Source organism: Mandrillus leucophaeus, unplaced genomic scaffold (assembly GCF_000951045.1).
Source record: "Mandrillus leucophaeus isolate KB7577 unplaced genomic scaffold, Mleu.le_1.0 Scaffold538, whole genome shotgun sequence".
Taxonomy (NCBI): Eukaryota; Metazoa; Chordata; class Mammalia; order Primates; family Cercopithecidae; genus Mandrillus; species Mandrillus leucophaeus.
In genome coordinates, this window is record NW_012105786.1 from 274,487 (window position 1) to 290,269 (window position 15,783).

Consider the following 15,783-nt stretch of genomic DNA (forward strand, 5'->3'; position numbering starts at 1 on the left):
AATTCTGTAGTCAGAGAAGGACAGTCCTTGCTTGGGCCTATATATACTGACCTCGCAAGGCTGTAGAAAAGGCCTATTGCAACTCCTAGCCTGTACAAAATACCTACTTCATCTTTTGGTAGAGTGCTTCTTTCTGATTATCAATCCAAATACTTCTCAAAGACATCTGTGGTCCTATGTAAAGTGTACTTCTCCAGAGGGCTGGAGGTCACAGATGTAGTCATTGTCAAGTTCTTTTCCACACTGCTCCATCCATGCATTATTTAATGTAATGCAACATAACATTACAGGCCTGGTGGCCCACACCTGTAATCCCAGCCCTTTGGGAGGCTGAAGAGGGAGGATGGCTGGAGCCCAGGAGTTTGAGACCAGCCTGGGCAACATAGTGAGACGTTGTCTCTACAAAATTTTTAAATCAGCCAGGTGTGGTGGTGCACACCCATAGTCCTAGCTACTCAGGAGGCTGAGGCAGGAGGATTGCTTGAGGAGTTTGAGGCTGCAGTGAGCTATGACCTTTCTTTTTTTAATTGGAGAGATGTTTTCTAATGCTAGATGCTGTGAAAGTGGCAGTGGTGCCTTTAACTGCTTCTGAAGGCAACTATATTTCCTTCGTGACTGATATTTTTTCTTAAAAAAAAAAGGCAGGGAGGTAGAGTGTTAACTGAATTCTCTGTCAAATTAAGAGTAAAAATTATTTTCTGTAGCTCTCTACTTATTAAAGCACCACCATTAATGTTGGCATCGGCTACTTATTGAGCACCTACTATGTAGTCTTCTAGAGGTGGAAAGGAATTTAAAAATATATGGCATAGTTCCTGCCCTTGAGGGGACTCGCATTCTTACTGGGAATATATGACAAACACATAAAAAGATAATAAACAAGTTACACCACAAGAAGTCACAAAAAGACGAAGAGACTTAAACTGGGTCTTAAGATTGGCAGAGACAAAGGAACTATAGAAAGGGCAAGAAGCAAGAGTGAGGCTGGGCAAGGTGCATGGCTGACTGGGAAACGGTAAAAACCCAGTTTACTTGAGGTAAGTCAGTTCACCTAGGACTCTGAAAAATATGAGATGGTAGCCAGAAAGAAAGAGCCTACTGAAGAGCGCAAGCCTTGGATGTCAAATCAAGAAGTTTGGAATTTCACTGTAGACAAGTTAGAACAGAAGAGTTTCACAGAAAGCAATATTTGGGAATACTGTGTTAGAGACATGCAGGATAGATGGGAGCAAAGAGTGCTTGGAGGCAGTTAGAAAGCCACCGGAAAACTCCAGGTAGCAAGTGATGGGGACTCACCTGGAGAGTAAGTAGCAGCGTTAATTATTACTAGTTTCATAAGCTAGTTTCATGAAATATAACTCAATTATTTTGGAGTTATGCTACAGATGTAGCATCAAGATTTTTCAGAGGATGCTACCAAAATAAAATTGGTGAGGTGTGTGATAGTTTTTAAACCTGTCTAGTAACTGATAATTTTAGTGATAAACTGAAGATGAAAGGAATTTTATTGTGTTGACGTTTTATTTAATAGGTTGTGACTTCTGTAGTATTTCACTTTCCATGTCCAGTCGATTTGGCATTGTGCTTTCAAGCACTGCCATTCTGATAATAAGAGAAAAATCTAATTTCAAATGCATTCATTAACTTCAGGGAAATGAAAATCTTAGCTTAAACTTAAATACTGGCAACTCAAAAAACTTGGCAGTGATCCTTTATGTGTTCCAGACAACTACTGTTCAAAATGCAGTAGGTGAGTTCCTAATTTGTCATCAGACAAGAAGAAAACTTGTTAACACTTAGAAGTGAACCTTTGCCTATTTTATCAACAAACGCTTCAATAGAGGAACAGCTTCTGAAGACACCAGTTTGAGTACCAAGACTGTGAATGAACAGAAACCAAATACCCCTAATTTACTATAGGGAACTGCCTGAGAATAAAGACAAATTGTTTAAACCCAATTTTTTTTCTATTATAAATCTGATGTTTGGGGCATATCAAGGATGCTGACCATCTTAGACATATCCATGTGGAAACACAGCACATTTGATCACCCCATAGCCAGGCAGGCCTCGTTCGTTGCAATTTGATTCCTCTATCTGAGCCGTTAAAAGCTTGGTTTCTTTACCAAATAGGAAAACAGTCAAGGAATGCAATCCTGAATTTTCACTTTGACCTGCTGTTTGTAGCAACTGCTGTGTGTGAGCCATTGAAGTTTGGTGCTGTTGCCACCTTCTTTTCAGGCTGCAGAAAGTCTTTTTAAGAGGATGTGGCTAAATCACTGCTTTTTTCCTAGTCCATCTGGTCATGAGTATGTATGACACTTAAGATCACTAGCGGATGTTGAATACCGAGTACTCAATAAACACAGACTGGACTGTTTCCATCCTCAGCTCAACCCACACAAGGGAAAATGTTTCTTTGCCTTCCTCTCTCCCCAGTTTCTACAGAAATCCTTGTTCCCTTTACTGATTTCCATAACCACAGAACAAGTTTGGAGATCAATGTGTTTTTAAGCTTTGAACCTTCTGAATCATGGTTTAGGCACAAATTCTCCATACCTCAGATTTGCAACATGTAAAATACAGTTCTGTTAATTAATCCTTTGACTTAAGGGATGTTAGATATTGCCTTGGGGTTTTTGGAAGACACGAAGCAAGACAGAACTGGCCCCTAACAGTGTAATTAGTCTAAGAACACTGGATGAGTTAATAAGTTAAATGCCTAGGAAGCATAAAATTCACATCCATGTTAAATATGAACATGCTCAATATTATACTCGGGGAATGACTTCAAGGTGGAAGTTTTCATTCTTACAAACGTTTATTTTCCTCCAAATTTATTGTGTTTTTCTGTAATGATGTGAAAAATCTTCTTTTCCCTTTTCCCCAGTGTTGAGGTTCAAAAAGCCAGATCTTAACCAGAAACTAATCTTCATCTCTTCAATGTCTTGTATGTTGATTTAGTTTCATATGTAAGTATTTATATTAGTTTTCCTCAGGGATTTATACATCGATATAGATATATATATATATTCCTACACAGATATATACAAGCTTTTTATCCTCATCTTACCACTTGACAATACAACTTTAAGTATGTTTTACACAGCTGTTCCTTGGTCAAGGTCATTTGCAAGAGCAAGTCGGTTTCTGAAGAAATCTTGTTTGGTGGGTGAAGGATCCATTGAGGGATTCTCATTAGTTTTTTCCCTGTATTCTGATCCACTGGACCTAAAATCTCAGCACACAGATAAAGTACAGGTTGATTTGGTTTTAATTGTTTTCAAATATTTTATCTATCCCAATTGTTTTGCATTTGTAAAACAGTTGCTTCCTAGAACTGGAATACTTTTTACTCCCCTGAATTTCATGACTCAGGACATGTGTATCTAAGATTTGCATTGAACATAAAGAGAATATCTTTCTAATGCTTTATGGGGACAATTGTGACAACTGTATATGTCAGTGTAAGATATTGTGTAATTACATCATAATAGGGGAACAAAAGCTCAGAAAATTCAAGAAATCCTGTTTTTGATTCAATGAAGTAACAACTCCACAAATTACCAAGGACCTTAAATTAAAATGGATGGAAATCATGGTTCTCAACCAAGGTTATCAAGGACCTTCACTGAATTTGGCATTACATTACAAACTCTTGCTTTTGTTTGTTTTCATTTGTAAATGAAAGATTTATTGAAGCCAACCACACATATATGCTACATTTGGTAGAATGCAGAAATTCATACAGTAATCAGATTGCAGAGATACTATAATCTCAACCACCACAAAAGAGACCAAAGCCAATCAATAGTCAACAACTCAAATCAGTCCATTTGAGTCCCCAGTCGAGGGTGCATTCTTCCTTTATCTTGGTTAAGCCACTTGGGTAATCCATTCCAGCTCTGCACCTTCTCCAGTTTTCTCATGTCAGAAGTCCCTGGAGGGAGGAGGCTTTCTGGAAATAACCTCTGAGAAGCTAGACTGGGGTCCTTTGCCTAGCTTAAACTCTGACCTAGAATGGGTAAAACTAGTCCAGACACTAAGAACCAATATCAAAAAACCTCATGCAGGGTGTATGAAAGTGATGTTAGACATGAAGTTGCTTGCCCAAAGCTCCTATACAACTGATCAAGTTCTCCATATGCTGAGGCTGTCAGGGATGCTTCTACTATCCACCAAAGAAGGATCCATGGCCTGCGAGTCCTTGCACTATCATTGGTTTGCTACTGTTGAGTCCTCACTCTTGTTATTAGATAAGTTAATCATGACTCTCATTTACTGAATTAATGGGCAGAATTCAAACATCTCTTTACATTATTCAAGGAAAGAAGTTGGATCCACAAAGACTAAAAACCCTAACATCTGAAAACCTGATGACTGACTAGATATTTTCACTTTGTCCCCTGATATTCAATATCACAGATGAAGCCATAGCCGCCCACCATGCTTTCTACTTCTGGTTGGTAAGGAACACCTTTCCACTATATCCCAGTGCAGAGAGGAAAAACTATTCTGTCTCTCAACTCCAGTACATCTGGGTACTCATCAAGCAAGATATCTGGGTGGGATGAGGTTCTCTTCCTTTTCAGGAACGCCCCTGAGTTCTCCCTTGAAAGAGCCTCCACATGGCCCACCCTAAAACTCCAGGCCTTCTCTCATCTTTCACAGATCCCCCTACCTCCAGTTCAAATCATCCCTGATTAGTGCAGTTGTGCCCCAAATTTAGGAAGATATATTTTTGACCATCTCATTCTTTCTCTATGTCTTCCATTATTCAGAAGGCTAGGAATGCCTATGTTTCAGGGGCAGGAAGTTGGGGGCAGGATTTGAATTGGGCTGCTATTTCTTCTTGTTCCCCCACAGGACAGTTACTCATCAGAAAGTCATTAGTCAAAACTTGAAATCTTTGCCTCATATTTCCCCTCTTAGCTACATCTGGTCTATCCAAAACCCAACATGTCACACTTTGATGGTTCCAACATGCAACTGTTTAGTGTTTACCTGAAAATAGGAAAGCTTTGATGTCACCACCAGCCCCAAGGACCACAGAAATCTTCACCAGTTGCGTTCCCATTTCTGAAACAAATGCCAAAATCGCCCTGTCTAGTTTTCAAAGTCCACAAACTCAGCTTAAATTTTTTTAACTGCTCTTCTCACAAATTGTACCTTCTCTATGTCTCCAGTATCTAAATTTCTCTGCATTTCTTGATATTAATTAAACTAACAGCTAAATTGCTCATCCTTTTCGAAATCCAGCATTCTACTATAGCCATGACTAAAAGCTCATTTTCATCCTTGTAAAAATCATTTTATAACTGACCTCTTTATAATGCTTACATGTATATGGCCACCTGAACTCTTCCAAAGGTATGGCCATTAGGCTCTTAAGTAGTGCATACCTAAAATACTAGGAAATAACCTGCAGGATCAAGGAGAAAAGGCCAGCAGATTTGCTTTTATTCCCTTTCTCTATAAAACAGAAATGGCTTTTGAGCTCCTGGAGCCCTGTGGCTGATTGCAGGGCATATCTGAGCAGACATTATAGGGACAGGCACACTCGTTGGGGAAGGGTACAATGGCTGCCAGGACACACTGACACATAACCATCCAAGTATTTGATGGAAAGAGGAAAAGACAACAGACCTGTTGCTAACTTTTCCTTTCATTCAAGTGACAAAGAAAATAGCACATTGAGTAGGTCATACTAAGTCTAGATTTGCTATAAATAAACCCTGAAAGCTTGTTTGGAGCTGGGGATGGGGGTAATTGAATCCAGTGCTGCAAAAACCTCTGACTTAAGAAGGCTTGGTTCTCTGATTGGAAAAACTATCCTCCTTGAAAGCTTTAGGAGACATGCATCTGTCTCAAGAAATAAAGGGGCAAGGAAACACCCATCCTGTCGGCCAGTCAGTCAGCCCTGGTAATCAAAGCAACAGCCCTGTGCCACTCCACCTTTACTTCCACTCAGACAACACTTCAGATTTTAAATACAAAGGACAGCACCAGTATCGTGGAGGCAATCTGATTGATGGAGGAGGGACTGATATATGAGAAAGGACAAGAGGACTAAAGGAATCCACTGGCCCTTTACCTAAGGAGAATCCCAAACAGCTGCAAGAGGACTGACAGCAATTAACCAACATGAGTTTGGAGAGCCCAAAGCAAACGAGCATTCATTTAATAAATATTTGTTGAGTGCCTACTATGTGCTACATACTATATCTTGTATTAATAGTTAGGTTACCCTTAAATTGATCTGTAAGCTCCTAATGGGCAGGAACTATTTCTCTTACATCTTTTGTGCTGGACAGAACCTAGTATATTGAAGACCCTTAACTGAATGGTTGATTTCGAATGGCTTATTGAGAAACATTTGTAATTAAGGTTAAGTAATCTAAAATGTTTACCCCTTCAACTATCCCCTTTAATGTTAAAGTTATATAGGAAATGAAATGGAAAAGGAGAGAGAACTCCAAAGTGGGTAAGAGTGGGAGAGGGACTTGAAATGAGCTTTTAAGGAGACAGAGAATAGGCGAGATAAAGTTATCAATGGATTCTTTAGCAGCCCTGCTTTCTATTACATGATCTGTTCAACAGCTGAGGCTGGGCATGTACAAAAACTGCTGGGAAGACACCAAAAGAAGAGGATTCACTGAGATAAAATGATTACATACGGGGCCCTGTGAAGTACTCCCTCTGTGTGTGATTGAGAAAATAGACAGTGATGGGATTGATGGAGGGTGATGACAAGAAGGGAGACACTCTGATGCATGTAAATTTTAAAGTGCTAAAGAGGAAGAGAATGAGCAAGGAAGTAGAATTAATCATTTGGAAGCCATATTCCTTATCTTCCACTATCCCGAAATTTGAGGATAAAAAGAGACAGAGTACCATCTACATTCCCTACACCTAAGCTATCTCACGTGATCCTCTTCCCCACTGTCACATCTGCCATCAAGAATACACGTTAACGTAAGTGTTGCAAGATGTATCTATTGAGATGAAGTATCATTTGCCTCAGACTTCACAATAATCTAGGCTTAAGTCTTTGACAGCCTCTGTATAGATCCTTCTAGAATGGGACAGTTTGCCTTCCATCCTGTTCAAAGGCAGGGGAATAAGTATCAGTCTAGCTAACATCAGCCTACCACAGTTAAGTCTGTTCCCTCTAAGAATCCTCATTTAAAATGTTTAAAATCACTTAACATTTCCAAACTTTGAGATATGTAGCCTTTATTCTGATCAATTCTGGGTACCTTTCAGGGACATGTGACCTTGTATCTGCCCAGGACAAATGTGCCTGAGATGGAAACAATCAGAAGGTCATTCTTTTCCCCAAATATTGTGGGTATTTTTCAGGATTTTTTTAATGATGTCAACTTGACTCTCCCTTTTGAATCCTTGTGGGTATGAGCCTTCGGCCCTCCCAGCCTCAGAGGGAAGAGAACCCTTTCTCAGGTTTTCTGTTGCATCTGGCTCCATGCCTAGCTTCATCCCGAAGCAGCATTCTGGGTGTGTGGGGCCACCAGCCAAACAAGCCCCTATGGAACAAAAAGTGTGTCAGTGTAGACAGGAATGAGCCTCCAGAGGGCTGTGGGGGAGGAAGGCAGCGAGCCCCAGACACGACACAAGTGGCTTTGCTGGCACTGGCCCATTTGGACCTGTGAGACCAGGCTCTACAATGGCTCCAGTACTCAGGATTGGCCACTTCTTAAAGTCCCAGGGCTTGCTGCCAGCCTGACCTCCTGACATGCAGGAGGAAAATGGGCTGAATGTCTCTTCTGGTTCCTTCCTATAACTGTCCACAGGCCTGACTTCAGAGTGCAAGTTCCTGTGTAACGGCTGGGACTATGTCGCTCATGATTCCTATACAAGTGTCTTGCATAGTGCATGCATATAAGATCGAATGCTTAATTGATGAGAAGAATGGTGTGTTCTCATCTGAGTTAAAAGCCACTGCCCTTCCTGTGCTACACTGGGGCCTCCCTGACCTTCCTCTCTACCTTATAATGGAGCAAATTTTCCATGGTCCTCATATGAAAACACTCAGAAAACGCTACTTAAGCTGCCTCTTCAACCCATGCAAAGTCTCCGAAGTGCCCACTGCAGCACCCTAAGCACCTGATGGTACTGACTGCCCTAGGCCAGATCTAAAAAGCCAGGAAAACCTGCCAGACTGACAGTCATCTGTGTGGCTCCACCTTTACTTCCACTCAGACAACACTTCGGATTTTAAATACAAAGGACAGCACCAGTACTGGTGGCGGCAACGTGATTGATGCAGGAGGGACTGATCTATGAGAAAGGACAAGAGGACTAAGGGAATCTACTGGCTCTTTATCTAAGGAGAATCCCGAACAGCCACAAGAAGACTGACAGCAATTAATCAACATGAACTTGGAGAGCCCATAGCAAGTCCTCTACATTATACCAAGGTCGGTGGGGAGCTACAGAAAGCTAAAGCCTGGTCTTCTACATGCTAGGGCTTTAAAATTATAGGTCCGAAGGCTTCATTAATTTCTTGTTTCAGGTGATAAAAAGATGTGATTACTCAGATCAAGCTACAACAAAGTCAAACTACAGATAAAGCAAATATCCACACTAGAAAGGACTCTGGTGATTTCTTCAACAATCTCCCACTAGATGCAGGGACCACTTTCATAGCATCCCTGACCAGAAGCGTCTCATGAATCCATTCCCTCAGGCCGTAGCCAGCTCCAGTTCCATGTAGCTGCATTTTTAAGAAATTCTTCCCCTTAGCCACTGCTCCCAGTTCTGCCCTCTGAGTCCAGAGAGGACAAATCCACTCCCTCTGCCTCATGTCACTGGTAGAACATTTTCTTACATCTCTCTGATAAATAGGAATTTGGTGAATCTATTGCTCATTGCTTTCCAACGGACAGCACCCAGTCATTATAAATGACAGTGGGCAAAAAATGGCTGTTTTGGGAATACTGTAGTTAAAAAAAAAAAAAAAGCTAGGCTCAAGCTGTGCCCTTAGGATTGTGCAGTCCTTAGAAGGATTCAGGAGTCTGGCCGGCCATGGTGGCTCACGCCTATAATCCCAACACTTTGGGAGGCCAAGGCAGGTGGATCACTTGAGGTCAGGAGTTCAAGACCATCCTGGCCAACATGGTGAAACCCCATCTCTACAAAAAAAAAAAAAAATAGCCGGGGGCTGGTGGCAGGCACCTGTAATCCCAGCTACTCGGGAGGCACGGGCAGGAGAATAGCCTGAACCCGGGAGGTGGAGGCTGCAGTGAGCCGAGATTGCGCCATTGCACTCCAGCCTAGGCAGCAGAGCCAGACTTCATCTCAAGAAAGATTCACGAGTCTAAATCCCAAGGGTGGGATGGAGAAGTGTCTGTTTCCAGGTTCTCCCACCCCTGTCAATTTGACAGATGTTGGCACTGGGTCAAGAAAGATGTAAGTCTATGATCCTAGAAAGAGGAATACAATTCTCAATTCTTCAAACCCTGAATAAGGTGGGTTGAGGATCCTGCAACAGCATGCAAGCATGCACTGGGTTCCTTAGCAAAACTGAGAGAGAATGCAGGGCTATGGCTAAGTGCAGAGCTGTTGCTCTTCCTTCCTATTCCCCCTTCTCCAGTAACAAGAGGCAGAGACCAACAGTCAGAGGCCCACCAATCTCAGTACCACCCTCCCCACAGGAGGATAATTACAATGAGACAAACCAGCAAAAACAAAGTCCTCACTCCAGGGCTGCCCCCAATTCCTCCATCAGGACCATAGTCTAAATCAGCCAGTGACCTCAACCTTCAAGGAAAAGGTGATTTCCCTGTGCTTCCTCACTTATCGGCAACTCTCCAAAGGCAGCAATAATGCCTCTGTTTAACTTTTCCATCTATAAAATATGAACACTTGTTATTTAAAACTGACTGCAAGAACATCCTCCACCAAGAGTAACTAAGCAGCAGGAGAAATCTAAGGGAGAGAGAGGTAGGCTGAGCCAGTGGAGATTGAACCAGCAGTCTCTCAGGCAGGCAGTGGCTGGACTGGTAAATCCCTCTACGGTCAAATGCTAATGCTCACCTCTCTCTTCCTTATATTTTATGCTGGGGCGTGGCCACTGCCTGCTAGACTGTAAGACAGTGCTGACCAAAATGTCTGGTGGATGATGTTTAAACAACAACGACCTAGAATCTCAGAAGGCCCACAGGAGGAAAATGCCTTGTTTTTGCCTCCTATGGAATACAGAAACTCCATTAAAGTGATTTCTAACTAGGGCCAAGCCAAATCCACTCATTCAGGGAAAGCACTAACAGAAGTCCCAATAAACATGAATTAGCACCCAGGATGACAACAGGCCCCCAAATGCAGACGTACTGAGATCCCTTAGACAACTTTCCACAGATGGGGAGATGTGATGGAGCACCCAGGACACCCAACCCCAATAGCGGATCCCACTCCTCCCAGTCTAAAGGGGCTTTGATTGTCACCAGCTCATTTCTCAAGGGAACCACCTCTGCCCACTCCTCTTGGGACATATGACTTTGGGAACAAGGAAGAAGGGATAGAAGACAGAAGAGGCAGGGCAGACAGCTGAGTCTGCTTCTACTCTGGGAGATTACAATGAGAAACATCTTCACCCCGCCAGAATTGTGGCTACTGGGTGCAGGCACTGTACTTGAAGCAGTTGTGTGAGACCAGGGTACTTGATACTTATTATTGTTAAAACCTCAAGATTGAGCCCAAAGGGAAATGAGTTACAAGGCTGTCTTGTCTAAGGGCTACTCACTTCTTTTTAAAGAGCTTGCGGAAGGAGCTGCGAAAGCCCCCTTTCTGGTCTTGCCTGGGATTCTGATCGCTGAAAGACGTTTGTTCACTTTCTCTTTCTTCTTTGGGACAGAATCTGGTAGTATCTTCTAAATGCATCTCCTGGAAACAAAAAAGAGGGATTTTTTTCTTTACTCCTTTCCAACGTTATTATGGATCCTGACTATGGGACAATTCTGTGGTGCTGTGACTTTCCTCTCCCATGCCAAAAGATTACCAGTGGGCACCCAATCCCAACTAAAGCAAACCTAGGCTAATGAAGAAACCAGTAGGTGAAAAGAGGATAATTTCCTGCCGAGTGTAGTATTTTCTATGTATCAAGGCAAATAGTCTAGTGTAATATATAACAATAATTAAAGATAAGGAAATAAAATTAGCTAATGTTTAAAAAGAAGACTGCAAGAACATCCTCCACGAGTGAATAAATTCTTATTTTGACACCAACCCTGTCGTGCTAGAAAACCCTCATATCTCCAGGTGTTTCTCTTTCTACAAAATAAGGATGCTCCTTACTTGTAATGCTAGTTTTAAACTCATATTCCTAACTCTCCATTTTAAGCATAAATGAGGGAAGGCATTTTTGAGAAGTCAGACCTGTTTAGAAGAAAATGTCAACTAATACTTTCAACCTGAAAATGTGCCTGTAATACAGTTTTTACAATTCTTAACCTATGCTATTTGGAGTATAAAGTAAAATAAGTTAAAAATAAGGCTGCATCTTTTGTGACCTCTCTAGTTTTTTAAGTGTGAGATGTGCTAAATAGAAGTGCATGTATATTTATATGCATACAAGCCAGATATGCACTTATATGTTTATATTCCATATGAACAAAGTATTCACCTTGAGGTGACTATAATTTAAAAGCAACTTTAAAAACAGCTGCTGAATTTTGAATAACCTTTAGAGAACCCCAAGTAGTCAAAGCAAAAACCACACCAATGATGCCCTAGAAGTCTCATGAATTAGATGGGTGACTGCTTGCTGACAGAGAAGCAAAGTGTGAGGATGGATTTTTTTTTTTCCCCAGAAAACATATGGGTCTGACTTTGAGGACTGGGGGTTGCAGATATAGAAATTCTCTGAGATTCTACTAAGATTCATAACTAGACCATGGAGATAGACATGCAGTGTTTCTTAAAGTGTGGTCCCGCCACTACAGGATCAGGTTGGGCCTTTATTTAAAAGGTAGCTTCTTGCGCCCCATCCCAGACTTTCTGAATCAGAATCTCTGCAGTGAGGCCTAGGTAATCCTTACGCACACTTAGATTTGAAAACGAATGATTTAAGGGAGGGGTCCCCAACTCCCAGTACTGGTCTGTGACCTGTGAGGAACTGGGCCACACAGCAGAAGGTGAGCAGTGGGGTGGGTGAGCAAGCAAAGCTTCATCTCTATTTATAGCCGTTCCCCATTGCCTGCATTACTTCATGAGCTCCACCTTCTGTCAGATCAGCAGTGGCATTAGATTTTCACAGGTGCACAAACCCTACTGTGAAATGCACATAAAAGGGATTTGGGTGCCCACTCCTTGTGGGAATCTAATGCCTGATGATCTGAGGTGGAGCTGAGACAGTGATGCTAATGCTGGGGAGTGGCTGAAAATACAGATTAACATTAGCAGAGAGGTTTGACCGCACAGAGACCATAATTAATCAATTGCTTGCCGACTCATATCAAAACCCTATCAGTAAGTGGCAAGTGACAATTAGGCTGCATCTGGTGGCAGGCTTTATAATGGCAAGTGAGTTGATGAATTTCAATGGTACAGCTGCATCTGGTGGCCTTAAAAGTAGGTTTGAGACCATTTCAAATCTCCATACGTTCTGGATTAAAGTCAAGGCAGAATGTCATGAGATTGCCACAAAGCACTGAAAAGCCCGCTTCCATTTGCAGCATCCGATCTTTGTGAAGCAGGGTTTTCTGCAGTCACAGCAACCAAAATGAGATTACAGAGTAAACTGGACATAAGTGACACACTTTGGGTGTCACTCTCACCCATCACCCCCAGATAGGACCGTCTAGTTGCTGGAAAACAAGCTCAGGGCTCCCACTGATCCTAGATTATGGTGAGTTGTATAATTATTTCATTATATATTACAATGTAATAATAATAGAAATAAAGTACCCAATAAATGTAATGCACTTGAATCATCCCGAAACCACCTCCCCCTCCGCAGCCTGTGGAAAAACTGCCTTTCCCAAAACTGGTCCCTGGTACCAAAAAGGTCGGGGACCACTGACTTAAGGCATGCTTCTGCCCACCTACACTTAATGTTTATATCAATCACCTGGGAATGATCCGAAATTCTGATTCAGTAGGTCTGGGGTGCAAATTCTGCATTTATAACAAGTTCCCAGGCAATGCATTTGCTACTGCCCCCAAGGACCATATTTTGAGAAATGCGCTTTTAGAGACTATTTAGTGACTAAATCTAGTAATGGTTTAAGGAAAATCTTTCTATGGAACCATGATCTCAATAGCATTTCATACTTTATAAAGCCTACTCAAAAACTGTATCTTCTTTGGCCTGATCCTCCCAACAACCCTGTGAGACAGGTTGTCTTATTTTGAGATAACTGGAGGCACAGAGAAGCCAAGTGATTTGTCCAAAAGCACCCAGCTACTGGGCAGCAGAGCCAGGACTAGAACCTAGATCTCCTCACAGTCATGTGTTCTCACTAGAGCATACCATCTTCTTTCTTGACTCTAAAAGAGACAGAACACTAAAGACTAGGCCTCAGCGGGCTCTGCTGGGCTGGGTGAAAGATATACAAAGGGATGAAACACTAGGGGTTTTGCACATCTCAAAAGCAAAGAGTTGATACCTTTAAGGATAGAGTTTTTGAGGGATTTATCTTTTGCAACTAAAACCCCATCCCACCACCACCTCCAACACACACAAACATGCACATATATACTTAGACATGCAGACATGCACATACATGCTCATGCACATATGTATGCCCACATGGTCTCTGCCCACCTGCACTCTGCATGCACCCTCTCTCTAGGACTCCTAACAACCAGGCCATTTTAAGTTTTTAGATAGAAAAATTGTGTCCAGAAACAGAAATTAGTAACGGGAACTTTGCATGCTTGAAAATGTTAATGCTATTGCTAGAGAAAATGCCTCTCTTAACTGACTTCCATCTGACATTTCCTTGGTATCTCATTTTGAACTGACTTGACGCATGCCTGACACTGTTAGGAGATGAAACTTGCTGTCCAGTATGTGCAATTAACAGTTCCTGACACACTGTTTATTGTTATTTGGTATGTCTGGTAAACAGCCACAAATATATTACTCATTGTTTGCTTCTCAGATATACTGTTATTTCTGATTAATGGTTTTTGCCTTGCAATTGTTGAACCCCAAATTTTTCACAAATCAACTACAAAAGGACATTGCTATCACATATGAAATAAAAGTTCTTTACAGTACAGACTATACTAGTTAGAAGTTTTGTATGTAAACCTCTGCTCATCCTAAGTCACACTGAACTGGCACTATAATTTCCATTTACTTCCCCTTTCAATAAACTTCTAAACTCTGACACATGCCTAAGATTGATTTCTCCAAAAAGTTCTGCCTAATCAAATTTTACGAAGCTTGGAGTTGAAAATCAGAGCTACAGGAAAATCTGAGAACCCCAGGGAACCTCAGCAGCTTTGGCTGAGCACACTACCACGTTTTTGTCCTCTGCAGGAACCAGACACAGACTTTGCTGGAGTGCAGGTGGGCAGCAAGCTCCAAGGCTCTTCATGATCCCGCCCCTTCCTGTTCCTCTGGCCTAATTTCCACCACTCTGACCTGGCACAGTATGCCAGAGAAAAGGCATCACCCAGTTTTTCTCATGCTTCCCTACCTCACTCTTCCCCTAGCCAACTTCTAGGCAGCTTTTACAATCTAATTCAGACATTCAACTTATCTAGGAGGCCTTCTCTGACCACCATGACCCCAAAGGTTTTAAATATCCCTCCCATGTGCTCCCACAGTTTATTACACAATCCTGTGTTCCTGTGTCTCCTTCCTGTACTAAGCCAGGGGCCCCGGAGGATAGAGACTGGTTTATTTCTGAATGTTCAGTAATTAGCACAGAGCCTGGTACAAGACAAGCACTCAGTGTTTGCTGAAAAATGAATGAATGAAAAAAGTCAGTGATCATCACTGTTTCCATTCGAAAATGAGAATAGTTGGACCGGAAGGGTGGTCGCACAGGTCAGAGCTATCATGTTACTTACGCTCTGCTTAATCAGATCAGAGCAATTATTTGCTCAGAAACTATTAGCATCTCCTGGATAAGTATTTAAAGACCTCTTTAAATACCCTCCAGGCTTGCAGACACCACAATTAGATATCAAAATATCAAACACCGGTAGACCTGCAGACACAGATGTTGGCCATCAAAATACCTCAACATTCACTGAGGCCAAAGAAGGTGTTTCTATTTTGGGATGTCCCTGTCCCAAAGAAGTTTTCAAATTAATAGGACACTTTTTTCCAGTCAAAAGCAAAGCAAGCAGAAATAAAGCTGGCTTTGCAGCAAACTGCGCAGCGAGTCTACCTTGAGCTAGGGCAACTTGCCTCCTCCCTAGCTACAAGCAAGAATGCTGCCCGGAGGAAGTGGGGTACGCTGGGGCGCCGTGTTCCATATTCTCCACATAGAAACGACACCTCACAGGGAGAAGAAACACACTGGCCGGGACCTGCATGGCGTGCAGTGCTCCGAAAAAAGCGCAACTCTTAACATAAGCAGGAAGAGATTCCCCATAACTCCCTAAATGTGTGTGTGATAAATCAGGTCTAAAGAGTCACGGGCTTCTCTGCTACCTCTGCCGTCCCTCGTGTACCTTATGAGGAATGCTCTTTGGGTCCTGGTACTGGAGAACAGACGCTGCCACTTGCCTTCCAGGGCCCAGCAGTCTACAGCTTGTAGGGCGCGGGGACTGCCCCTGCTCTCCCTCGGCCTCCGCCTCCGCCCG

At 42.3% G+C, this 15,783-nt stretch overlaps 1 protein-coding gene across 1 annotated transcript in view; it reads right to left on the bottom strand.

Annotated features, from left to right (window-relative positions):
* Positions 1-1,510: 1,510 nt before the first annotated feature.
* ARHGEF33 (Rho guanine nucleotide exchange factor (GEF) 33) overlaps positions 1,511-15,783 on the bottom strand; it is a 102,973-nt gene continuing 88,700 nt past the window's right edge. The window contains exons 19-21 of the mRNA XM_011997356.1: positions 15,386-15,524; positions 10,763-10,902; positions 1,511-3,231 (exon numbers count right to left, since the gene is read on the bottom strand). Of these exons, the coding sequence (XP_011852746.1) occupies positions 3,102-3,231; positions 10,763-10,902; positions 15,386-15,524 (409 nt within the window). The 3' untranslated portion in view covers positions 1,511-3,101. The remainder of the gene's footprint in view (positions 3,232-10,762; positions 10,903-15,385; positions 15,525-15,783) is intronic.